The sequence below is a fragment of the Carlito syrichta genome, unplaced genomic scaffold (assembly GCF_000164805.1).
Source record: "Carlito syrichta isolate Samal-C Ts95f unplaced genomic scaffold, Tarsius_syrichta-2.0.1 Scaffold173424, whole genome shotgun sequence".
Taxonomy (NCBI): domain Eukaryota; kingdom Metazoa; phylum Chordata; class Mammalia; order Primates; family Tarsiidae; genus Carlito; species Carlito syrichta.
This window is the reverse complement of record NW_007117520.1, coordinates 661,960-688,884: the sequence shown is the minus strand read 5'-3', so window position 1 is coordinate 688,884 and position 26,925 is coordinate 661,960. Positions and strand designations below refer to the sequence as shown.

The 26,925-nt window shown below is 41.0% G+C and overlaps 2 protein-coding genes across 6 annotated transcripts in view; one reads left to right on the top strand and one right to left on the bottom strand.

Annotated features, from left to right (window-relative positions):
- Positions 1 to 1,608, top strand: part of CD247 (CD247 molecule) — an 82,814-nt gene extending 81,206 nt beyond the window's left edge. The window contains exon 7 of the mRNA XM_021709323.1: positions 569 to 1,608. Coding sequence (XP_021564998.1) covers positions 569 to 634 — 66 coding nt within the window. The 3' untranslated portion in view covers positions 635 to 1,608. The remainder of the gene's footprint in view (positions 1 to 568) is intronic.
- Positions 1,609 to 15,634: 14,026 nt separating this feature from the next.
- The window catches only part of POU2F1 (POU class 2 homeobox 1), a 188,874-nt gene continuing 177,583 nt past the window's right edge, over positions 15,635 to 26,925 (bottom strand). For all 5 annotated transcript variants that reach the window (XM_008051452.2, XM_008051451.2, XM_021709324.1 and 2 more), the window contains 3 exons: positions 19,938 to 20,283; positions 18,706 to 18,794; positions 15,635 to 16,077 (listed from right to left, as the gene is read on the bottom strand). In XM_008051452.2, the coding sequence (XP_008049643.2) occupies positions 15,767 to 16,077; positions 18,706 to 18,794; positions 19,938 to 20,283 (746 nt within the window). In that variant the 3' untranslated portion in view covers positions 15,635 to 15,766. The remainder of the gene's footprint in view (positions 16,078 to 18,705; positions 18,795 to 19,937; positions 20,284 to 26,925) is intronic.

Below are 26,925 nucleotides of genomic sequence, written 5' to 3'. Positions count from 1 at the left end.
TAAAAAAAAAAAAAAAAAAGGCCCCAAACACTTCTCTGTTGTGGCCACTGATGACCCATCCCCTTCTTGGCCCCTCCAGCAAGATTGGGCCCAGCCTCGCCTACCTGTTCCCTGACAAAGAACATTCCGGAATAGCTGGGCCTGGGAAGGAGACTTGCAGGGGAAGGCTGAGGCTGAGGAGCCACTGCTCTCTCCCTGTGGCCACTCCAGGCTTTCTATAGGCCCAGGTGTCAGGGACAGCAGATTCTGTGGCGCAGGCTTGGGTCCTTCCCCTGGGACTCCAGGATTCAAGCTGGGAGACTGTTTCCTGTTTGGGTTTACTGGAAGTTGGCGGGGCCATGCGCAGTAGGGCACAGTACTTGGGAAGCTGGGAGGAGGGGTGAGAATTCAGCTGGAGGGAACTGCTGCAAGGCCTGTCCCAGCGGGGCACAGGAGCCGTGGCCCTCTTGGCCCAGGCTGCCCACCCGTGGGGAGAGGCGCTGGGCGGGAGGGGGGCCTGGGACTGTGCTGTGGGGACGCCTCTGCTCGGCTCCTGACCCACTCTTCTTTTCTGATTTGCTGTCACCAGGGGCTCAGCACGGCCACCAAGGACACCTATGATGCCCTCCACATGCAGACCCTGCCCCCTCGCTAACAGCCGGGGGATCCCACCACGCACAGGCCAGACCTGCAGACACCCGGGCTGTGAGGGCCAGGAGAAGCACCTGCCACCCGGTTCACTCCTATTTCTCAGCCTGCCACGGGATCCCTCTTTATGAACAGGAAGCTTTGGTCATATCTAATCCCAGCCATTGCTCGCAGAGCCTTGTCCCTGGACTGAGAGAGTGTGCCCCCAGGTTATGGTTGTGGCCTTTTGGTTTGCTGGTTGTAGGCAGACCCTCTCCTGGTGCTCCATGCTCATGGGGAAATGGCACGCTCCCCCTCAGCTGAGCCGTGGAATCTTGTTTGCAAAGTCCCAGAGCAACCCTGATGTTGCACACATGCTAATAGTCTGCAGTCTGTGTGGTTCTGTTGGTATTTGAGCGGCTTTGCGACGGCTGTAAATGTGGCTTCGTTTTCTCCTTCCGCTCCTTCCAAAGTAACTTGTAACTGTGCCTCCCTGTGGGAGGGCTGGATGAGGCAGATAGGAAGGGGGCCGGGGCAGGTGTGCTCTGGGGTGGAGGAGGCGGTCAGTGGGGAAGGGGAGAGGGCAGGGGAGTGAATGGAGGGTCAGCCAGAGACCTGCGAGGGCCCTACGGGGACTGGAAGATGCACAAGGTGGCCTTGCCAAGGTGGGCACAAACTGGTGTAAAAAACATAGTCTGTGGCACCACACAGTATGAAAAAAGCAGGAGGGTGGGATACAGAGAGGGGAGCAAGATGGCCTCTTCTCAGGCCCTTGGTTGGCCTCACGCTTCCAGTGAGTGGCGCTGCATCGAGAAGGTCTCGAAAGCAGACTCCGTGTGGTGGACAATGGCAGGACAGGCAACAGCTCAGTCAACAAACATACTTTAGTATTGCAGGGTGTGTGGCTGTGGGTAGAATGCTCTCTGCTCAGCTTGTGTTTAATTTATACTGGCTTGTTAGAGCCTTGGTGTTGTGCATAATAAATGCTTCAATGAAAACGCTGCTTGACTCCAAGCTTGATTTTGGCAGTCAGGCCTGGCCTGGTAATTTAGTCATTAGGCAGTGGGTTAACCCTGGGTGAGAGGTATGAACCAGCTGATTCTCAGGACAGAGTGGGACAGCGTGGTAGGAGGCAAGGTAAGCCTGGCCACCAGGGCACAGAAAGAGCGAGACTTGGTCTGACACATGTTGGGATGGGCTGAGGCTTTACGTCAGAGCCCGGAGAAGGTGATGGGCGAGTGGCCCAGGGCGTGGTGTCCACCCACAGAGCACGGGTCAACAAGCCAGAGAGACTGCCCAGCACTCAGCACGGGAAGAGGTAACACACAAGCAGGGAGTTAGCAGGAGTCACCCACAGCTGCTGCCACAGCCAGCGTGTCTTGGTGCACAGGGTTTGGGGAAGGGTGGAGCACTGCAGAGGTCTTTTAGACCGGTTTTCCTCATAAAAGGTGGTTTTCCTCACAAAAGGTGGCCGTGTCCCTGTGTTATCTCCTCTCACTGCAGCGACTATCATAAGGCCCTGGTGTACCAATCCCACCAATTCAGATTGCAAAAAGACTTTGAAATCTATATCTTGATTGTTTTGCAAAGAGAAGTCCAAGACCATGACTGCTAAAAGCCTCTGAAGGCAGGGTGCAGTGGCTCATGCCTACAATCCCAGCACTTTGGAAGGTCAAGGCAGGAGGATTGCTTGAGCCCAAGAGTTCAAGACAAGCCCAGGCAACATTGTAAGACCTTGTTTCTACAAAAAAAAAAAAAAAATGCTGAGCATGGTGGCATGTGCCTATAGTCCTAGCTACTCAGGAGGTTGAGGCAGAAGGATCACCTGAGCCCAGGTGGTCGAGGCTGCAAGTGAGCCCTTATTGTGCCACTGCATTCTAGCCTGGGCGACAGAGACAGCAAATCAAAAAAAAAGAAAAAAAGCCTATGAGAATTGGAGTTCCAACAGGAACAGTGCGTATCACTGCCAGGCAGTTGTAGCAGTTCACAGGCAACTTGCAAAGAGAAGGCATGGGATTGGGACCTCAGTCTCAGGGGAATTCTGCTTCTCAATGGGCCTTTAAAACTGAAGTCTGTTTCATTTATATAGGCGAAGGGTGAGCCTCAATCTAGGGCTCGTACTAGTTTCAAGTTCAGCTGAGTTATATACAGGCTGTGCGACCTGCATGTCTGGCATGAAAATAAGAGAGTTTGACCCAATTTTGTCAAGAACAATCTCAAGAGGCAAGGATGGCTGGCAGTGAGCTGTAGTGGAGCTAACCTGGGGTGGGAGTGTGTCAGGCTATGTGCATGGTAGCCACACTCATAGCTGGGGCAGAACCCAGATGTGCTTACACAGAAGCAGGACTGAAAAACCCAAGCTCTTGAGAGCCAAGCCCTAGGCTCAAGGTGGGAGTGGAAAGCCCTGGAGTTGCCAGGATTCCTGCCCTTCTTAAGGTCTGGCGGTGCCCTCTCCAGAGCATGACTGAATTCCCTCCATCTCAAGACATTGTTGATGCTAAGATGTATCATCCACTTATTTCAAGGAAAAAAAACAACACTATGCTAGATGTAAGTATCCACTGTAAGACGTAGCTTTGTTTCATGTGTTAAAATATGAACAAGTGTCTTAGAACCAAGGACATATAGAGAAACCAAGACATTATATATATGTATAGTTATATATTAAGATGAATGCTGTCAATAGTTTTCAAACATTTATCACTTCAATGTCACTAAAGTCAGAGGTAGAGTGTGGATATTTCTGATCAATTTTCTTCTTAGAGTAGGATTCAAGCTTATTCTTGGAATAAGACCCAAGGTTCCTGGTTCACAAGTTTCCTGTAAACAGAGCACGGAAGCCAGTCTTGGCAGGGAAAAAAGGGCAGAGGACCAATTTGGGCTTAGAGGACAACTCCAGAGGTGATTTGAAGCCTTGTCACTTGGCTGACTATTTAGCTGCAGACATTGTTCTGTCCATAAATAACTTGTGATGTCTTCTGGTTGCTGCGACTGAACATTTCAGTTGTTGATGACAACTACTTTTGTGAACCCATGACTGAGTTCTAACTGCAGGTGTCCTACAACTTCAACTCCTGGCCTTTGAAGAGAGAAAAAGTTCTCCAAAAAGAAGGGCAGGTATCACATTCTCCCATAGATAATTCAGCTTTGTATATATCCCTGGAAGTGGGTTAGACCAGAACAACTCTTTAAAAAAGGTTACTGGGTAACAGAATCTAATCAGTATTTTATCCTCGCTCCTCAGGACATGACAGATGAGTTCTGCTTGCTGAAGTCTTTCTTATGTTAGTGAGCATGACTGTCTCTACCAAAGGGTTTCTGTTGAAAACCTGACATTATTAAGAGAATTGCTCTACAAAATTAAATGTAAGCATAAACATAAGAAGCGATAGAATGGAAAAGAATGAGAAGTTCTTTGACACACCAGCAGGGAAGAAGAGCCCAATTATGTGCATTCCCATGTTGGTCCCTTTCTAGGACAGAAAGCACATCTTGACAACAGCTCTCCCCACCATCGAATTCAAGAACACCCCATCAGATTGCCAGCACGTGACAGAAAGGGACCTTCCCAAAGTTCTTTCTCTGTGGGAAATTCATTTTGAGTCAAACTTTCCTTTTGATGAAATCAACAAATTGTGTCAAGACCCTAAATGCTAAGTAGCATAATTAGTCCGAGGGAGCTACGTTGTGCAGTCTTCAACAGAAGCACCAGATGCCAAGTTCAGGATTAGCCTCCTCCAGAGGATGCCCCCAGAGAAAGAAATTCAGGACTAGGCAAAAAATGCCAGAGGGGCATGGCAATGAATGGGTAAAAGTGGAGTTCAATCCCAGTTCTGCAGTCAATGCACAGCCAGCCAGGAGCTTTGAAGAGTTCTCCTGCAGAATCAATCAAGGGCCTGTGAATTTGATCACACAAAGCACTTGGGTAGGAAGGAGACTATTGTCACTCAACTTGGGGTACTGCTAAGTCACACAGAGGGGGGAATGCACTGGCCACAGTACACCCTGGAGCACAGAGGAAGCTGAGTGGGGGTGGGGGGAAACCAATGCACATAGGTGTTCAGGGTTCCTGAGAGAACCTATTAGAAAAGTCACGTGGAAAGCTTCTGGGCACAGTCCGCGAGCATGCGTGTGGGAGGCATCCGGATACCAACGTGACAACTTCAAAGAAGCCCAAACAATGTGAAAACACTTGGAAAATGGTTTAATGATGTTTTACAACAGAAATGAACTGTACAGTTACAGTAAGTTTAATATATATATAAAAAAATTACAGCAGACAAATGCATCTACACAAAACCTACCATTTCATTCTGATTCACTGTCACCTACACAATCTCTCCCAAGCCCACAGCCCCTGCAGGAGCCCCAGGAGGGGGAATCGTAGAAAGGGCACTTTGAAAGAGACAGCACCGCTCATATTCCCCGCTACCCTCTCAGGCCTCAGGAGGTATCAGCTAATCCCCCAAAATGTAAAGCTGCTTGTGTTTCAGGTTTTCAAAACCAAGAAAACGTGTGTTTCCTAAGGGCACAGAAAACAAGGTCCAGCATTCCAAGTCAGCTGATTCTTGGAAAGCGCTCCAATCAGGGGACACCGCTGAACAGGCGCTCTAGGGCAGTGAGGCCACACAGCAGCCGCCCAGACTGTAGAGACTCCCAATAACTACCTAGGAGTTGTCACTGCCTCATTAAAGCTGCTGGGCAATTTTGGAAAGAATCATGTACACCACATCGTAAGTTTCCACAAAAAAGAACTCAAACTCACATTTTAAAGTACATAAAACAGAAAGCTTGGGGAGGCCAAGGGACCAATTCCCCTTGTGTCCCTCCCTGGACAACAGTGGAAAAACACCCCTGAATTAATAATTAAAAACAAAAAAAAGAAAGAAAAGAAAAGGTGGGGGAGTTAAGGTATTTAAAGACAGAGAGAAAGAAATCATCTCTAGAAAAACACGATCACTGTCTCCTTAAAACAAAATCTCATCTGGGAACAGCAATCAGAAATATGCAATCCAAATTGACACCTGGTGGAAGATTATTATCGAATATTATGTACACTCAGAACTTTTTCATTTTTTTTTTTATTATGAACACCTAGGCAGTGAAAACTGTTATGTTAATACATACATAGACACACCCGAAACATACAAAAATACTATTATTTCAAACTACTAAGAATAGGACAGTTCAATTATTTTCATGCTATGACTTTAAGAGCATTACACTGAAACAAACAAGAAGTTAAATGACATTTTTTTTTAATATCCCAGAAATATACCAAAATATACATCTAAGCTTTGGAATTACTGAGGTTAGACTAATGCAAGTGCTGGGTAATCGTACTTAATACACAAGTCTAAGGTTCTGCAGGAAAGAAATTATCTTTGGTATCTGCATCAGGCTAATATTATTAACATTTGGATTTTGCTTTGGGATAGAGCTTGTATGACCCTAGAACCAAATACCCCCCTCCCCCAATCAACTGAGATTAAAAAGATTCATGTAAAAAGTTCCTTCATTTGCAAGCCCCCCACCCCCCATGTTAAAAAGTCACAGGCATCTACCTAGCACAAAGGTTGTGAAGTACAATGCATAGTTGCACAGTGGTGCTGCAAAAAGGAAATAAAACCACAATTGAGAGAAATGAAAAGCTTGATCATCTTTCTGCATGTTTCTCACAAATAAGACAGCTCCTTCCAAGCGGTTCCAGTAAAGGAAAAGAGAAAGAAGGCTCAGAAGGGCCCCTCGGCGGCAGTTGCCCAGCCCCGAGGTCAGAGCACCCAGCAGAGCAGCCAGTCTGCGCATGTCTTCGACGCCCCCCACTCTGTGGAGTCCTCGGCAGCCCCCACCCTTCGTCCCTGTGCTAGCTAGTCCCCCGTGGTGCCCCTGGCTGTTGTACGGTGGATTCTGGTGGTAATGGGGTTTTCTCGCTCATTTTGGAAAATCAGAAGTGCCAATCGGTCTCACAGGTTTGCAAGCCCGCAGGGCCCAGGCCTGAGCTCACTCCCCCGCAGGCTGCCCCTCACTCTTCCGAGTGCCTGGACGCCACAGACTGGGCTGACGCTGAAGACTTCCCTTTTCTTTGGTTTTTTTGTTTGTTTTGAGTTTATACAATCATTAAGAAATCTTTGGTTTTGGCTGGAAATTTTAAAAAACAAAACAAAACAAAACAAAGAAACCACCCTCCCCTGGCTTATAGCAGCGTGTTATGACCTGGCTGAGTTTTTTCCAACGTTGGAGGTGGGAACTGAAGGTTGGGAACTACATTCAAAGAAAAAGTGAAAGGGCTAGGGATGCAGCTTCGAGAGCCCATTGGTTATAAGATTGTCAAATAATAATAATATTAATAAGAATAAACTTAAATATTTGGATTTTTTTTGGTCATGTCAAAGGAAAAAAAGGTGAAATGTGTATGCAGCAGTCAGTTTAAAGGAGCCTTTGGTGTCTTCCCCTCTACCCAAAGTCCTGAAAGGAAACAGAACTCCGAGGCCTCAGGGGGATGGGAAGGCCTCCAACCCACCAGGGAAAGGGCAAGGACAGACGTTGACCTGTGGCCAGTACTGGAAATATGGGGTGGGAGGAGGGTGCAGAGAGCTGGCCAGCCCCTAGAGGCAGGGTGGGGGAAAGCAGATGTTAAGAGTCTTGTGGAGACCTCTTGCAACAAAAAGAAACAGAAGATTGCAATTTGCCCTCAGTTTGCAGTAGCTTTTAAGCAGCGACATTCAAAGGCTTCCGGGCCCCACCCTAGGATACAGGTCCCGTGATGCTATAGGCCAGAGTTCAATACTCAGAGGAGGGAGGGCAGACTTGGCAACTCTGTAGGATTTAGAGAAAGTTAAAGCAAGTTACTCAGTCATGAGTTAGAAATGAGGTATACAACAGCTCCTGGACTCGGCGGGTAGAGGAGCCCATGCCACTCACCTAGCCTTCACTATTACCCAGAGGAGGGATGGGGTGCATCTATGCTGGCAGAGGGCACTGTCTGCAGAGGGAGACCTCCTGTGGACCCAGTGGTGCACACATGCCCACGAGAGTAGAGGTGAAAAACTGCGAGAGGTCCTTCTTTCCCCAACCTGATAGTAGGGGTACCTGCTACTGATGTCGTAGAAAGCCAATGCTCTAACATGGATGCAGTCTTAGGCTCCCGCTACCCCTGTTTTTGTTCTCCAACCATTTGCAGTTTTAAATCCAGTCAGGCTGGCACCAGTCCACTCTACTCTTGGGATGTCCATTACTTCTCCAGATTTCTGCAGGAAAGAACCAAAGACATAGCACCCTCCCCACTGCCTACAACTCCAGCCTTTTGTAGCAGACACTGTCATTTTAGCTTCTGAAAGTGCATTTCATTTCCTTCTACATTTTTCAGACCTTGAGACACTGTCAGGGGCTGGGTGGGGAGCGCAGAGTCTTTTCTCTACTTGGCTCTGTTGTTTCTCATTCCAAAGAGATGCCAAGTTTAAGGAACTCAAGCATTTGGATGTCCCGTTTTTTATGCAGCACTGTATCCAGCTGTCTGCCTGCAGACTTTGGGATATCATGTCTGAGAACTCAATGCTATTGTCAATCTGCGAAAGAAGCCTTCTGCTGCTTTGGTGAGATGTGACCATCAACCCACACGATGATGAACAAGTAAACAAAGAAAACATAGGAAAACTTTGCAGCAGACCTCAACAGTTTTTACAGTAAATTAGTTTTGGGGTCCTAACTTTTTGACAGTGTCCTGGTTTGAACCAGAAAGTGGCACTGGGTGGTGGAGCCCTGTGCATATTGGGCAGATCCAGGGACACAGAAAGAATCATGAGTCATGTCTCCCCTTGCAGGCCTCAGGGAGCTTCGTTCCTGTGCTCACAGTGGTATTCCACCACACACACCTTGCTTTCCCGTAACTTTTGTTTCAAGTGCTCTTATCTTCAATATCCCCATCCTACCTATAAACCTATCTAGCACGTTGAAAAGTCCCACAATATTAATTCCACCTTTACATAATGTTAGAACAACAGGATTATTAGTAAAGCTTTCATGAATTTCTGCAGCCTTATCATTTCTTGATGGACTATTCAGAAAGCAATATATTTCTTTCCCCCCCTCTCCCTTCCTGTGTCCTATCAACAGTACACCAAAACAATGATCTACCAACTCTCTATCGAGTCCATACATGAAAACATTTTGGAACAAAACAGTCTACCAGGAGAGTAAGGGAAGGTCTTTTGGTTTTCCATGTAATCCTGCTCTTGAAAACATGTATCTTTTACAAGAGACAGAATGAGACAGTTCATCTAGATATTGTCTGAACTCATATAGTCAGTACTGGTTCTATTATAAGTATTGGATAAAGGGAAATAAAGAAAAAATTCTACCCCCATCTTTTGCCCTCCCAAATTTCTCAGCAATTCCAAGAACATCACTGCTACACTGAGCAACTCTATCTATCTTTACAGAGCCAGCAGAGCAAAAAATAAATCTCTTTTCCAAATCCAGGATAACTAACAAGACTTCCTTCAAAAAGTAGGGAAGGAGGAAGAAAAAGGGAGGGAAGAGACAAAGTAAAGCTTTTCCAAATCAGTTGTTGGCTCCTGTTCCCTCTGCCTGTTTTCGTAAGGATAAGCAATGACATAGCAGTGTCTCTGGTATCCAAACAAAATCCTACGTATGTTCTATGACACAGATCATTTATTTAAAAAAAAATAGCCTTTCTGGAGATAGAGCGTATATCGGAACTCAAGGAGCCAAGAAAGTCTGTCTCAAAGCATGAGCAGAAAGGGCTTGTCATTTTCCTATGCCAGCATCACTCCTTATCACATCCCACCAATAACAACACTCTCCTTGATCCCACCAGCCAACCAATCCAGTGCACACCTTGTGACAGTTGTGAGGTGAGCTGGCTAGCCGGGTTTTGTTCTGCTTGTGTTCTCGGTCTAGACAGAACTAGGTTTGGTGTGAGAAAAGTTTTATTTAAAGGGTTGTGCTATGAGCACAACCATCAGTAATGGGACAGAGGGCGACAAAAAGAACCTGTTTCACTTTAACTTTCCTAGATTAAGATATTTCAATCACTCACCTCTTCTTTCCTCTCCAAATTAATTGGTGCATGTCTATTTCTGCCTCTATTTCTCAACTACACACCCATTCACACCCATCCTTTTTGTAAGTCTTTGCTATGTACAGAGGTAATGAATCATTAGGAGAGGCTGACAGAGTCTGGGGCATGGGAGCCATAGGAAGGGATGTAAATGCACCCTTGGGGACCCTGAACCTACCTGGACACCCCATGTTATCTGCATGCCACCACACATTGTGCTGCAGATCAGACCACAAAGAGGCCAACGAATCCCAAACCCAATCACAGGGAAAATCAAGTTTCCTTTGGCAAGACAGATATAAGAAAAAACAAACACACACACACAAGCAACGTTTTCCTCCTAACATAATCAACTTCTCTGCTTCCCCACCCAGCCCTCCCTAACCCTATAAATTGTAACCTATAAACAGGATCCCAAATACATACAGCATCAATGAGGTTTATCAATCATAATAAACATCAGTTCAACTAAATGCTACAGCTAGAATTATTTCCACTATTTATAAAGTTTTTTCTTTTATTTGGTTTTTAGTTTAAAACCAGTTCTGCAACAATGCTAGCTATGCTGAGGTATTTTATGAAGGTGCCAGAAGTCAGCTGTTACCCAGATTAAGGTACCGCCATTTAAAGAGAAGAAGAAGGCAAGGGGAGGAAGAGTGAGCCAGATCGCGGAATCAGCAGGGTTTGCTTGAGAATACTGCTTCTTGCAAGGCTGAGAGCAGAAGACCGAAATAAGGAATGACTTCATGTAAGGACACTCGGGAGAAAGCAGTAGTTCATAATTTACATGGAAAACTAGGGCAACCGGATAGCTCTGAGAAATCACAGATTCCCTGCCGCCTGTGGAATTTTTCCAGATGTCTGACTAGGAATCTTGGGGGTATCCCATCTCACCTCTTTGGATTAAGAAAAGGATGATCAGTCTTTAATGATGGAAGCCACTGATGTATCTCATTGCTGTCCCAGTTCATATCTGTATTTTATGTACCATCTATGCAGACCTATGGAACAGCTGGTCTGTCATTCTTACAGGAATGGCAGAGAAGGATTTTTTTCCTTCTCAAAAGTGAGGGTGAATGCCAAGAAATATTTACCATTTTATAAATGTCATCTTTGAAATGCTGTAAGGCTGACAATGACTTCAAACGGCCAGGACTATGACTCACATGACCAACGGCACACATGAAATGCTTTTCACATACATGGTGACCTCATATCAGTTACAGGCAAATTAACCCCTCAATTCTTGCTGTGTTGGAAAATTTTAAATTTCAGGCCTTTAGTCTTTTCCTCCCATTAGTATTAGCCATCTTTTAATGTTTCTAATTCTAAAATAAACAAAGTTTAAAGAATAAATGATACATTCGTCAAGTCTAGATGCTAATTTAACAAGAAAGCACGTGATCACTCTCTTTTAATGAACTGCGGCGGCCCTTCCTGAACTGAAGGCTCGCACACTGCAGACTGGTCTCTGGGGCCAAAGCAGCTTGCCAGCACTAGGTCCCTGCCTGCTTGCTGTCACCACACTGTAGGTTCAGTGCCACCAACTTCACCCTGGCAGCACTTTCTTGGGGAAAAACAAAAGAAAGGTTTCTCCTCTGTCTTCCTATCTCAACAATCTTATTTTTTTCCTTGGTCAAGAACGCTTTGTAAGGATGACATCATCTGGAAACAGTTTTAGACTATGAACTACTGAGAGTTTCTTCTGTAATTACGCCAAGCATTAATTTTATACTAATAGCAATGTTTTCTATCAGCATTTATAACTTTAAATATTGACACAAATTCCTTACATTTGAAGTCGTATCCCAGCTTTTCCAGCAAGTTAACAAGAAAATTTAATGTTAAAGATTGGGCTGAATTAAAATACTGTGTTAAGCAAATATCTGTGCTTCTGGATAATATAATATCTTCTCAAATAAATGAGAGATAATGGAACAAAATAATGTTAAAAAGAGGTAAAATTGTGCTTTTTGCCTCCAACAATGAATGAATGAATGATGTAGAACAAACCGGCAAGATGATATCACTAAAAATCTTTTAAATAATCTTATTTTCCCTTTTTTTAAATAAACAAGATTAATTTTTTATAATGCTACCATAAAGCATAAATAGGTATGGTCCTAAACAAAATGCAAGTTGGATTCCTTTGGTTCCATTTCTCGAGTGACAAGTTGAGTAAATTGGAATGGTATTGGTCTTTCTGATAATAAATAAAAGGAAGAGCATATTACATCAGTTAATGGAAACAATTTTTTTCTTAATTCTAAAAAGCTGCCTATAGAGCTTTAAAAACATTTAAACAAATACAGCACTCAACTTATTTCTTAGAAGAGTATACTATTGCTCCTGTGAGAAGCCCTTTTTTAGGTCTTTCTGCTCTTTCAGATTTATACAGGGTATAAATAAAGTTTATGACCAAATTGCACCACTTGTGATAAGCAGGACTGAAACAATTACATTCAACACTCCCTAGGAAGGGAAGGCCCATTACCATGGGCAAATATAGTATCACTATAAATGCATTTAGAATTAGTCTTTGGCTTAATATGTGTCAACCAAATTTAGGGCTAAAATAAAACTGCTTAAACACTAAGGGGAAAAATAAGAAGAATGCAACAATGAATTGTGATGACCTATCTAGGCTTTCTTCTTTGAAATGCAGAAACCACCAACACCTCTTTTTGGTCAAATGACCCTCTGTAGTTTCCAGATTCTCCCATAGAAGGTGGCTGAAAGTTATGTTTGAGTACCTTAGTTCAGGAGATAGTTCATTCAATTCAATCCTTGAGATGATGAAAAAAGATGATGTAAGGTAAAAAATGACCAAGGTGTTCATGAAGCAATATGATCAGCAGAATAGCTAGAGATGGTGATGGGGAGCTGATTGTAAACACCCACCAACAAGCTATATTAGTGTTTCGTGTGTACAAGTGTAAATGTACCTTCCATTTCACAACTTTAAAAAAGTTTATCTAAAGATTTATCTTTGTCTAAAGATTATTTTTCTCTCTTTTTATTAAACACAGATTTTCCTTTATGCTGGTTTAAGGTTTACCCTCATTAAGTGATTGCCACACAAAGAGGCAGAATTCCCTCATCCCCAATTGACTAGGTAATATAGACAGGCAGGGGATAAGAGCCCACTGCATTGACATTTAAAGCTAAGTATCTTTTAAATATTAAAGTCTATTGGTCAATCTTATTTGGGAAAGGGATCCTTTCTAAAACCACACATGAGGGAAAAAAACAGAAATGAAAATAGCCTTTCCTTGTCCTTCCTCTCCACTCACTGGGCTTGAGCCCTTTGGGACTCCACACTTCCTTTGGTAGCAATTCTGGGGAATTAATGCTATAACCTCTAATCCAGTATGGTGGGTATCAGCATTTCCCTCCCTGATTCCCTCCTTCTAATTTCACCACTTTCACCACTCCCAAGGGAGGGACTCATTACTATGGGCAGTTATAGTATTACTGATAGCCTTAGAATCATTTGCACAGACTAAAGTTAGAGAAGTCAAGACAGGATAGAAGATTAAATTAAACTACAACAGAGAAAAAGAAGATGAAGAGGAGAGAAATAGATAACTGACACTGCCATTCTATTTACACATCAACCTAGATAAACTAGTTAACATCAAGTTAATGTCTGCCCAGAGGATATTAAAATTTACCAACATAAAAGATTAAAAACAAGCAGCAACTTTTATATAAAATTAATAAAGACAAATGAAAAAGAAATTGTCAGTAGCATCTATCTCCTCGATGTGTCTGAAATGCACGTTATACACTAGTCCATTAGTACAGCAGCTTGCTAAAAATTGACTTTGGTTCAAGCTTAGTTAAAAAAAAAAAGACAAAAACCAAACAAAACATAAAAAACACACCACACAAAAAAAGTGGATGGACATTTGTTAGCTTCCCTGCTTGCTGTTCACTGATTTTGGAGGACTCTTAGGGAAGGTGAAGGGTAAGAGGAAATTTAGGGGTGGTCATTAAAATACTTTGTCAAATAAAACAAGACAGAAAAAATTAAAGGAAAATTTAAAATGGACTAAGACGTTTCTGACCTTTTAATATTAATGTGACTGTCTCCCACTTGAATCACAAGCAAAAGTAGACACTGTCTGTATGACTGCCTTTCTGAACAACGATGAAGAGACACACACACAGAACCCAAGCTCCTTTGAGGACACAAGCCAAGCAGTCAGAAGGGAAATCACCTGCAAGTTCTCTCAATACCCCTACCTCGAAAAGGGGGAAAGTGCAGACTTAGAACTGCTAGAGATTTCAACAAGCACCTGCAGACACCAAATGGGTCCTCCAACAGGACCTCAGGTGAGCTGCACTGGAGTGATCCAGGCTCTTAGAAACTTTTTTGGTACAGATGGTCTAATAACAGAATATCGACAACAAGGGAAATTTAATCTCCAAGTTACCCTTATTCCTCTTCATCCATTTTCACAAACTCGTCCTTTTCAATGGGCTCATTTTATAGTCTAGAAATACCCTGAAAACAACTACAGGAGCTAATCCCTTTCCACACTGATTAAAGAGACGTGTATTGCCATTTAGACCCACCTTGCAGGAGCATCACAAACAAACCAAGGAGACACTTGAGGTGTGTGCAAAGTTCCTGCTCAAAGTCCTACAGATACCATGCCCAGCTAGTAACTGCCTCTAGTCAAAGAACCAAGGAGAATCTCAGGGCTAGAGGAATTTATGAGCCATCCATCCAGTGGAAAGGAAGTCTTCGGCTCTTGAGAGAAAGAAGTTGTAACCTCAGACTCTTTTCACCACACCTCTTTTGGATATATAAACTATGGAGAATAGTCTAGGAGAATTCCTTCAGAAAGTAAAAGAAGGGAAAATTTCCCAATCTCAACAAGTCAGTTTGTTCTTTGCCAAGTAAGTTGAAGGAAGTCTGGATGAAAAACTTCCACAAAATGGAAAAAACAAACATACACACACACCAACAGTAGGAGCATCTTTCAGGAGACAAGAAATCAGGAGAACCACCAAGTCAGGTGTCTGCAGTAGTCTTTGCTCTTCGGAACCAAATCCTGCCCTGCAACATGTACGGCTATTCCCATTGGAAGTAGCAGAAAGCAGCACTGTTGCACCACAGGGTCTGGGCCTCGGGTCATTCAATGATCTGGGGGTGAGTGAGAGCTACAGTTCAGCAGGAATTCCTTCCTACACAAAAGTGCTCCGAAGGCACCGCCTGATGGGGGAGGGAGGGCGTGTGTGGAGCGGGAGTGTTTGCACACACTGCCTTCAGCTTCTGCACCAAGCCTCTTGCATAAGTGGCAAAAGAAAATAATTTTCTAGCACCTCTGTAAGAGTCATCAAGGATAAGGAAACCAGCAAGAACATTCCCCGCAGTTAAGAACAGAAGTCTCCCCTTACCTCGAAACCCTCCCTCCCCACAGTGTGGGAGCTCACTGAAATAGGATCCAGGAGCAAGAGATAAACATGTCCAAACTATATATATAATATATATATATATATAAAAACAATAACAACAATAATAATAGAGATACAGTAATACAGGCCTGCCTAAATTGTACCAGTTAAGAAAGGAACCCCCAACACAATTGATACGATTATAAACACCTTGTTATGACTTAATGGCCTGTACAACAGACCCATAAAAATGATTTTTTAAGAAAAAAAAATTTAGACAAACAAGAAATCCCCTTCCTATATTGGAATTGGTAACCCACCTTAACTCGTCATCAAGACTGCTGGAAATGATAAGTAGTCCTTTCACTTATTTTTTTGTTTGTTTGTTTTTGAATTTTTGTTTCTTTTTTTTTTTAATTTTTGGTTAGAAAGTTCTCCAATCCATGAAGCAATCCTGAAAAGACAGTGTTTTATTACAAAATTAGGCAAATGTTGTCCCGTCTCCTCCTTTCTTTTTTTTCTGGTGTGTGTTTTTTTTTCGTCTCTCCCTTCTCTCCTTTGCCCTTACAACATGGCGAGAGGAAGCTAATCACATTTTTCAGTTTATTAACCTGGCTGGCAGCCCAATCACACCACAGAGTGAAAAAGGCTTGTGGCAGCCCAGCTCCGCCCAGCTCACTGTGCCTTGGAGGCGGTGGTAGTGGTGGACGCAGCCCCACTGGCAGAGGCCACTGTGAAGAGAGAGTTCTGGATGGACTCAGTGGAGGTGGAGGTGGCGTGAAGGCTGGCTACAGGTGCAGAGTTCCCTGCGGAGGCTGCGGCGGCAGAGACCAAGCTAACCGGGTTGCTGGTGAGCAGAGAGAGGTTCTGAGGGTTCAGGAACAGGGGGGCAGTCACGATGTTGGGGGCTCCTCCTGCATTGGCAAACACCAGGTTCCCAGTTGCATCCAGGGACGTTATTGGAAGAGAGCCACCAGAAGCAAGAGCTACAGACAAAACCCCCAAAAACAGGCAGGAAGGAGAACATTATCATCATCCTGGAGAAATCAAACAATACATCAAAGGTCTACTGAGTTTTTCTACAATTCAGTAGGAAAAAGCATAGCCCTTCACTGATTTTTTTTCCCCTCAATCACAGTGCTATTCTGATATCGATTATAGTTTAATTATAATTCTGAAGAGCCTAAATATTGAACTAATTTAATGAGCACGAACAGGACAGGTTAGAAAAGAAAGCTAATAAGAAGTGTCTAGTGAATCAGAGTCACAGTTCTATCTTGAAATCTCAAGTTTTATTTCATTTATCTAGGTATTTGTTAAATCCAATAATTCTGTCTTTAATGAAGACTGCTGATTTTAAACTATCTCATTCAAAAGACTAACCAAAGTGATTAAGCATTAAAATATATTTAGCTTTTGTAAACCAAATGTCATTATTGATGAATTTGGGGAAATACTTTATAGTATGATATATAAGACAAAAACCCTCTTTCAAAAAGGCTTTAGTTTTAAAATAACTTATATAACTACCAAATAAAGTAAAAGGTATAATTTTTTTATTTCCTGAGGCAAAACGTTTGATTTCTATGTTTTTGCAAAGGAGAATGAATGGTCTATTGCAGGAGGAAATCAAGAGACATAACAATGTAGGTGGCCCCAGGTAGATCCGTGATATAAGATTAGGACTGGCTTTAATGGGTGAGAATTTTTTCAGGATGCCAGTGCTTCCCCAAAGAAGGCATCGTCAAAATCTTATTTCAATTAATTGAACTCTCACTTAATATCTTCAACTGTTATCTGACAACATACCCTCAAATCCCCCTGGTTATATAGCCTCACCCTTACATGCAGATTTGAGGGTCTTTCTGGTGACATTAAAACTTGGGTTGGTTTCTTACATGATATGGAGCTGAAGGGAATGCTTCTGACTTTGGACATGGTCATACCAACAGTACAGAACAGTAAGATTTGCTGCAGCTTGAGGTTTTCTGAGATTCCAGGTTTAGGGTCACAGACCAGTTCTAGATCTTTTCAGGGAGCATCTGCTTTATGTATGTCCTAGGGAAGGCATTTGCAGTACTCCCCCACAGCCCAGGAACACTCAATAATGCAGGAGAAAAAGTGATTCATCACAAATCTTATTCCCATAAGAAATCATCACATAATAAAAGCAGCTGGTTGCAGTGGCTCATGCCTGTAATTCCAGCACTTTGGGAAGCTGAGGCAGGAGAACTGCTTGACCCGGAATTTCAGATCAGCCTGGGCAACACAGTGAGACCTTGTCTCTACAATAAGTAAAAAAATTAGCTAGATATGGTGGCATATGCCTGCCGTCCCAGCTACTTGGGAGGCTAAGGTGGAAGGATTGCCTGAGTTCAGGAAGGTCGAAGCTGTGGTAAGCCGTGATTGTGCCACTGCACTCCAGCCTGCGTGACAGAGAGACTTTGATTCAAACAAAAACAAAAGCTTTACAGATCTAACCATCATTTCAGGTATGATTTAGTTAATCAAATAGTCAATATAAGGAAAGGTAATTTAGGTCATGATTTTGTTTTGTTTGTAATCAATATTCTCTGAAGTACACTCTCAGAGATACCACCTGTAAAACATTAATTTTAACTGAAGTTGGTTTTGGTTAGCAGTTTACTTTTGGCCCTGAAAACTCTTGTTTAAGCACAAACTATTTTATTTTTCTCTTATTTTTTTAGAGACAGCATCTCGCTATGTTGCCTGGGCTGGAGTGCAGTGGGTAGTCATAGCACAATCATAGTATACTGCAGTCTTGACCTCCTGGCCTCAAGTGATCCTCACACCTCAGCCTCTTATCAAACTATTTTAAGAAAAAACATTCTCTAATTAATATAGTGATGCTTCTCAAATTGTTTTCACGAATCACTTAACAGCAAGCATCTTTAGATACAAAGCTCAGATGACAAACAAGGGAAATCCTTTACTATATGGTATGAAAATTGCCCTGGACAACATGCTAAAAGGCTGAAAGGGACCCAACTGGGCTTGGAAGGGAGAGAGTATAATCTAACAAAATATGAGCTCTATACTGAAGAGGATATAAAAAGGTAGAACCTAACAAGAACTAAAAGTATCCTTGGAGTCTGCCTGATACACTCCAACGTTAATTCATTATCACATGACTTTCTGACACATAGCTTTCTTTATGGTGGAGATGGGGAGTAGAGTCTTACTTGGTCAAGCTTGCTTTGAGATGGGTTTTATTTAGATGAGCACTTGGATAGACTTATCAGGGGGAAAAGTCTATTCACATAAGAAGATAAATACCAGCATAAAAGTCCTGGTTTCCTACAATATACCAAACTAAGTATATTTTCTGTTTTTACTCACAAACTAACATTTAGACTTTTCTTCCAAAGCTGTTAAGGACATTTTCTTGGTCCTCAAGAACAAGTTAGTCAGCATTCAACTATCTTTCCCCACCACCTTCTCCTCAAGTAAAGCAGGTTTCTGCCACCTCTCTCTCTCTCTCTCTCTCTCTCTCTCTCTCTCTCTCTCTCTCTCTCTCTCTCTCTCTCACACACACACACACACACACACACACACACACACACAAGCTAAGTAAGGAAACAGCTTCTACTGACCTTGAATAGTTGCCAGTGTACTGTTGCTCATCAGAGCTGGGCTGAGAGCACCGCCCAGGGTCCCTGGATTGAGACTGAGTAAGGCACCTCTGTAAGTCCAAAAGAGGGGTCACTTTATTACCAGGCAGACACATCTGTCAGTTTGATAACACACCCAAAAGGATCAAAATTAAAAAAAAAAAGGAAAGAAAAAAGAAACTCTAGTTGGGCAGTGTGTGGACACATCTGCTATCCTCCTCACTCCTGCATGGTTTTTGTTTGTTTGTTTGTTTGTTTTGAGTTGGAGTCTCACTCTGTCGCCCAGACTGAAGTGCAGTGGCCACTCCCGGCCACCGCAGCCTCGACCTGCTGGGCTCCGGCGATCCTTCCTCCTCAGCTTTCCGAGTAGCCAGAATTACAGGCGCGCGCTACCACGCCCAGCTAATTTTTTGATTTATTGTAGAGATGAGGTCTTGCCTGCCCAGGCAGGTCTCGAACCTGCGGGCTCAGGCAATCCACTCACCTCAGCCTCCCAAAGGCGCGGGATTACAGGCTGAGCCACCGAGCCCAGCTCCTGCATGGTTTTGTTAGTGCTTCTCAGTTACTATTTTCCTTGCTGCTTACTTGTACCAACAAGGTTCTGATTAACATAAAATGTAAAACTTTTAGAGTCATTTAGACTCTTTTTGGAATAACTTCATTATCTTTTTTCCCAAAACAAAAGAAAAAACTCCAGAGAAAAGGATATATTTATAAGGTAATTCTCATAATATGTCTGACAATAATAATATAAACTTGGGACTCTGATGACTACATTTCTTATCTGTTTGAGAATTAGAAAGAAAGTAGACAGTGGAAAGATTTTAATGGAGACAATGAGTCAAGAATTCTGAGTTTTTTTCCTAGTTTCATCACTGGGCAGTGACCTGGTGCTCTGGGTCTTCACCTGGAAATAAATGCATGACTACTGCCCTTTCCAGGGTGTGCACTTCAGCTCAACTATAATTAAAGTCCTTATATAAAATGTAAAACTTTTACAGTCATTTTGATTCTTTTTAGAATAATTTCATTATCTTTTTTTCCAAAACAAAAGAAAAAATTGATCACAGAACAGGTCCTTTAAAAAAGATGATTGCCTTAAAGACATTTTTTTTTTTTCATTTAAGATGGTGATGAAAAGTATCTCTATGAGTAAATCCAGAATGACCTCCCAGCTGTTTCTCAGATGTGAAGGAGATGAGAAAGTGGCTTACCCAGCCGCAAACTGTGAGGGTGCCATCAGGCCTGGGTTTAGTCCTGCAGCAGCAGCCATGGCAGCAAGACTGGCATTTGCTGGCAACTGCGCAGCTCCTTGGAGGGCGGCGGCGGCTGCTGTCTGCAAGCCTGATGCTGTCACCATCACCTGGCTGGTCCCAAGAGGGGAGGACAAAGGAGTGGAGGTGGTCTGTGTTGTGCTGGTCTCACTGGCACTGGATGCCTCGGAGGTGGAGGCTGAGGCAGAAGGGGAGGGGCTCAGAGAGGGGGATGTGACTGCGGAGGAAGCAGGAGGTGCTGTGGAAATCACGGTTGCCGTGTTGTTGGAGGTGGTGTCTGTAGTGCCTGAAAAGAGAACTTGATTAGAAAATGATCTGCTGTAAATGTTTCTGAAAGCATAGTGACTTTTCTCAGCCTCACTCTAGAATCAGTGAACTAATTAACCTGCCATCTAGTAACCTCTACATTTGTCCTTTTTTACTAATCTAGTTTAGTGTTTCCACAGAAATTAACCACAAAAACAAACATTTTAGAACCAAAGCTTTGAACATTTAGGAGATAAGAGAAATAAAGTGACCATAAAAGAAACAGAGAATAGTTTTCCATTACCAATTTCTTATTCAAAAAACAAAGAATCACATAAGCTCTAATTATGGGATACAATTGCTCCAGGGAAGAATCATATAAGCAAAATATGGAAGTGTCTGTGAAGCTCCTTCTCATTCAGAAATCTCCTTAGTGGTTATCATAGAAAAAAATCAAAACAATAAAGGACAAGAAAAATGGAAAGTTATATATTTTTCTAAGAATTAAGTGTCAACAACATGCACAACAGAGATAGTATAAAAATAACTAAAGGTATACATAAGATGCCTTCTTTGCATTAAAAAAATTAAGTTAACTATTCTGTAATGAAAATTAGTTCTCAAAAAGTCCAGTGTCTTAAACGATTTCTTCTTTATGGAAAAAGCAACATTCAATGATACTATGAATCTCATAAAAGTTAGCATGAAAAGTGAAGATCTAAGATATTATCTGTGAGGCTTTAAAAACAAATCAAGGTGCCTAAATTTCTTTTTGACTTAAGGAAAATAACAGACATTTAGATATAAATGACAAATTGACATTAAAAATATTATTAAACAGTAAAACCCATTCCGAGATCAGCATTATTTAACAGAATACATATGTAATTTTAAGTTTTCTAGTAGCCCAATTGAAAAGAGTTAAAAAAAAAATTAATTATATATTCTATTTAACCTGATACATGAAAAATATTATCACTTTAAGATGAAATCAATATTTAAAAATTAAGTTATTTTGCTTTATCCTTTCTAAATCTGAAAATAGTACATTACTTTATAATTACAGCATATCTAAGTTTGAACATGCCACATTTCAAGTGCTCAAGGGCCACATGTGGCTATGGATGCCACTGGATACCACAGGTCTACAATATGTCTGAAAGTTAGGCCTGTTGGGTACCAGAGGCAAGTGTGACTTAAAGACTATTAAGTCACTCTGTGTAAAATAGAAATTGCTCACAGAGATCTCGTAGGCTAGATAACCTTCCATAAAGCAGAAGAGGCCATCTGTCCCCAGTGAGCTGCAATTTTGATGCTATCTATAAAAGACAGTATAGAACAAGCCTCTATTTCAATTATCAGTGAATGCTACATATACTGATACAGGCTCCTTAAACTAGTTGGAATTTAGTCAAAGTCACTGTGTTCTAGGATATATAATCAATATATAGTTTGTCCTCTGCACTCACAGGTCCCACACCTGCCAATTCAACCAACTGTGGATCAAAAATATTCGAAAAATGAAAAATAACAGTAAAAATAATGTAAATTAAAACCCAACATAATATAACAACTATTTACAAAGCATTTCCATTACACCAGTTATTATAACCAATCTAGAGATAACTTTAAATATATAGGAGGATGGGCACAGGCTATATGTTATATGCAAATACTATGTCATTTGATATAAGTGACTCGAGTGTCTGAAGATTTGGGTATCTGGCAGGGGTCCTGGAACCAATCCCCTGAGGACACTGAGGGATGATTCTATATGTATAAAGCAGAACCTAAGTAGTTGTTTTTTCGGGACAGAGAACTCAAAAAGACAAAAAAGCACTTAAAGATTTTCTATAATTGTGAAGTATAAAAGATTTTCCTTTTCTTTTTGTCTATTTTTTTAAAGAGGCACCTGGGTGCTCTGTCACCCAGGCTGTAGTACAGTAGTGTTCTATCTCCTGGGCTCAATTGATCCTTCCTCCTCAGCCTCCTGAATAGCTGGGACTACAGGTGTATGCCACCAGGCCCACCTAATTTTTAAATTTTTTGTAGAAACAGGGTCTCACTATGTTGCCTGGGCTGGTCTCGAAGTCCCAGGCTCAGGCAATCCTCCCGTCTTAGCCTCCAAAAGTGTGGGATTACAAGTACGAGCCACTGAGCCCTGCGGATTTTCAATATTCTAACAGAACCAGACCAAAGCAAACATTTCAAACCTATAAGAGTATAACACATAGAAAAAGTTGTATGTAAAAGATAACATATTTGGGGTGATAAAATCTATTCCTAAGCTGCAGAAGACTCTTCTCGTAACAGCTTTACCACGAATTCAGGCAGTTTTGTCCTTCCAAAATGTTTTGAAGCCGCCTTCTGGTCCATACTAAGAATACCTAGAATTTAACTCTCTTCTAATTTCTACATTTCAGTTTTTCACATATCACAGAGCTGGAGTCACTCAGACTCCATTTATGTCAGCAGTGACCCTATTTTTCCCGTCCCGCCAATGCTGCACAAAAGTGCTTATTACACAGTTACTGAATGAAGTAAACATATTTTTCTTATTGTTAACTGAATAGGGAGTATTTACTCCTCTTTCTGCTCTTCTAAAAAAAAAAATGATTTCTTCCCATTGCAGCTGCCCCAAGCATAATTACACCTCTGCAGATGCTATGAATCATATTTTAATTCATCATTTCTTCAGTTCTAAATTCATGAGACTAAGCTGTATTACTGAGCATCTGATGCTGTATTGGGTCCTGTGTTAGGCAGATTTGTATACACTTTTCATGTTTATCCTGGTCCTAAGACCTGCCCCTTGTACTATACAGTAATGTAAATGTCTTTTCTTATTCCTCATTCACTGCTAAGAAATGGCAATCTTTTTCTTGAAAAAGAAAAAACTTTGAATCTTTTCTGGACCAATATCTCACTTTATCTAACCTAACTGCACCCATGAGTACTACTTCCCTTTCAAAGTTCTAAAATTGCCCATTTTCATAAGACCTAATATCTTGAGTACAAAAGGCTTAAAACGGCTATTTCAAATCATTGCCACTGTCAAATCATTGAATATCTCCTTTTTAAAAATCCCATAGGTGTACAAAGAAAAGTCTAGTCAAATTTTAACCTGGTCAGAAGATGATGACTCCAGAAACCACTCAGTTTTTTTCTGGTTGTAATCCTCCAACCACATTCTATGCTATACAACTAATATGATCTTTAAATTAATTCTCCTACCCAGTGAGTCATGTTTTAATTAATATATGTTTTGTATGAACTTAAATTCTTGACAATGTAATTTACTTGGCAACTTAACAATTTAATTACTTAATTTACTTGGCAACTCGATCAGTGAACTTGGGCTTGCTGAGCCTCAATGTCCTCAATAACAAAGTAAGATGCCATCACCTACCTCACAGGATTAGTAGAAAATTATAATCAACAATGTGGATAGAGTGCTTGGGACCTCTTGTGCTTCCTGCCCCATTTTTTGTTTGTTTGTTTGTTTTTCTAGACAGCTTGATTGAGGCACAATTTATATGCCATAAAATTCATTCAATTTAAGTGTAAAATTCAATGACTTTTAATCAATTTACAGAGTTGTACAACCATCACCACAACCCAGATCATAACATTTCCATAAGATCCCTTGTGACTGATGGCAGTCAATTTCTGTTCACTTGCCTCTTATCTCTATAGATTTGCCTTTTTTGAACATTTCACATAAAAGGGATCATACAGCATATAGTCTTTTGCACCTGGCTTCTTTTACTTAGAATTCTGTCCACAAGGTTTATCCATGTGCTGCATAAATCAATACTTCATTACTTTTCATGGCAGAATAATATTCCACTGAGTAGACAGATATCATATTTTGTTTATTAATTCACTAATTGATGGTTATTGGTTTATTCCCAGTTTCGAGTTATTATAAATAGTGCTACCATGTGAACATTCATATGGCTTTTGTGTGGAAATATCATTTCTCTTGGGGAAATTGCTGGGTAGGATGGTAAATTTAGGTTACAGAAATTGCCAAAGCATTTTCTGAAGTGGCTGTATCATTTTACATTACTACAAGCCATGGGTGAGAATTCCAATTTCTCCACATCCCCACCGACATTTACGTTTTTGGTCTTATTGATTATAGCCATTCTAGTAAGTATGAAGTTGCATATGATTACAATTTTAATTTGACTTTCCCTAATTAGTAATAATGATGAGCATGTTTCCATATGCTTATTAGTCACTTCTATATCTTCTCTGGTAAAATATATATTAAGGTCTTTTGCCCATTTAAGAAGTTGGGTTGTCTGTAATCTTACTATTGAGTTATAAGAATTCTTTATACATTCTAAATACAATCCCTTTATCAGATACATGATCTGCAAATGTTTTTTACCAGTCTGTGGCTTTTCATTTTCATAAAAGTGTCTTCTGAAACACAAAAGATTTTACTTTTAATAAAGCCCATTTTCCCCTCCTTTTATGTATTGTGCTTTTGGTGCTATATCTATGAACTCTTCATCTAATCCAAGGTCATGAAAATTTTCTCCTATATTTTTTAACAGAAGCTTTATCGTTTTAACTCTTACATTTAGGGCTTTAATCCATTTTAGCTAATTTTGTGCATATATGAGGTAAGGATCTAGATTTATCTTTGTGCATATGGCTATCCAGTTGTCCCAGAACCATTTTGGAAACAATCCTTTCTCTATTGAACTGCCTTGGCACTCTATGTAAAAATTTAAAGATTTGTTTCTGGACTCCCAATTTTGTTCCATTTAATCAATATATCTATTTTAGTAAGCTTTGAAATTAGGACACGTAAGTCCTCCAGCTTCATTCTTTTTCAAAATTGTCTAGGCTTATTCTGGGCCCTTTCCATATGTATTTTAGAAAGAGTTTATCAACTTCTTCAAAACAAAACAAAACAAAAACCTGTTGCAATTCTGACTATAATTTTGTTGAGTCAAGTTGGAGAAAACTGTCACCTTGATAATGCCAATCTTTCAAACCATGAACATGAAACGTCTCTTTATTTAGATTTTATTTTCTTTCAGCAAACTGTAGTTTTCATTGTATAAGTCTTACACTTCTTTTGTTAAATTTATTTCTAAGTATTTCATTTTTTGACAGTTATGTATAAATTATTTTCTTTATTTCATTCATTTTTAGACTATCCATAGTAAATACAATGTACTAGATTTCTATATATTAATCATATCCTACAACAATATTGAATTTACTGATTAGTCTTAGTAGGTTTTTGTGTGCATGTGTGTAAATTCCTTGGGATTTTTATACATACAGAATAATACAAGTAAGGACAGTTTACTTTCTCCCTTTCAAATGGGATGTCTTTAATTTTTCTCCCCCTCACTAAATTGACTACAACCTCCAGTACAATGTTAATCAGATGTCCACAGAGCAAACATTCTTGCCTTATTCTCAAATTTAGGAAGAAAAGCACTCAGTCTTTCACCATTAGTATGTTATTTGCTGTAGGTTTTTAGTAAATGCTCTTTATCAGGTGAGGCACTTCTCCTGTGTTTCAGGTTAAAGAATGGGCTTTGGATCATGAATGGGCTTTGGATTTTGTCAAATATTTTTTCTGTATGTATTGAGATGATCATGTGGTTTTAACTTTTCTTCTACTACTACAGTGTGTTAGTTTAATTGATGTTCAGATATTAATGGAACCATGAATTTCTGGAAGATATATCCCCCTTGGTCATTATGTATAATCTTTTAATTTTTAAATATGCTGCCGGATTTGATTTTTTAAAATTCTGTTGAAGATTTCTCTATATATTTTCATGAGGAAAACAAGTCCATACTTTTTTCCCCTTGTAATATATTTATCTAGTTTTGGAATTGGGACAATACTGGTCTCATACAAAAACAGAGAAGGAATGTCATAAACTGATTTTATTTCTTCTTTAAATATCTGATAAAATTCAGTTAAATAAAAAAAATTTTAAACCTCTGATAACATTCATCTGGGCCTAGACTTTTCTTTGTATTAATTAATAATTAAGTTATTTACCTGCTTTTGGTCAAGCTAGGTTTTTATTTCTTTTAAAATAGTTTTTTAAATAGTTTTTTAAAATAGTAATTTGTGTCTTTCTAAAAAATGCCAATTTAAGGATTAAGATTAAGATGGCCAATGTGAGGCAGCTAGAGTGAGCCTCTCCTACAGAGTAAACCAAGAGAGTTTCCTCAACCCCCAGAAAGACCAGCAGCAAGCCTCATGACTCTTCAAAGAAGGATAATAACCAAAGAATGCAAAACAGAGAAAAAAATTCATTGACCCGGGTTGGAACTGGCCAGACTCTTGCCTGTACCACCACACCACCACAGCCCACCTGTGGCCTCCAGACAAAGTGGGGACAGTAAGGGAAGGGAATTCAGGAGTTCTGTGTTCCTGCTGGATTTTGAGGACCCTTTGAGCCTTGTAGAACTCCAGTCCCCAACAGGAGACTGATTTACCCACAGCATACCCTACAGCAGACCATGCAGAGTGGTGCAAGAAAAAAGAAAGCCTTGAGTAGTGCCAGACACCATTTTCTAGGAACTCAATCTCTGCAGGTAGCACAGCTGCTTTCTAGCAGACCTGGAAGAGAACAGGCCCCAAGAGAAGTTCCTGGCCCAGATGAACTGCCTGAGAACATCTGAGACCCCA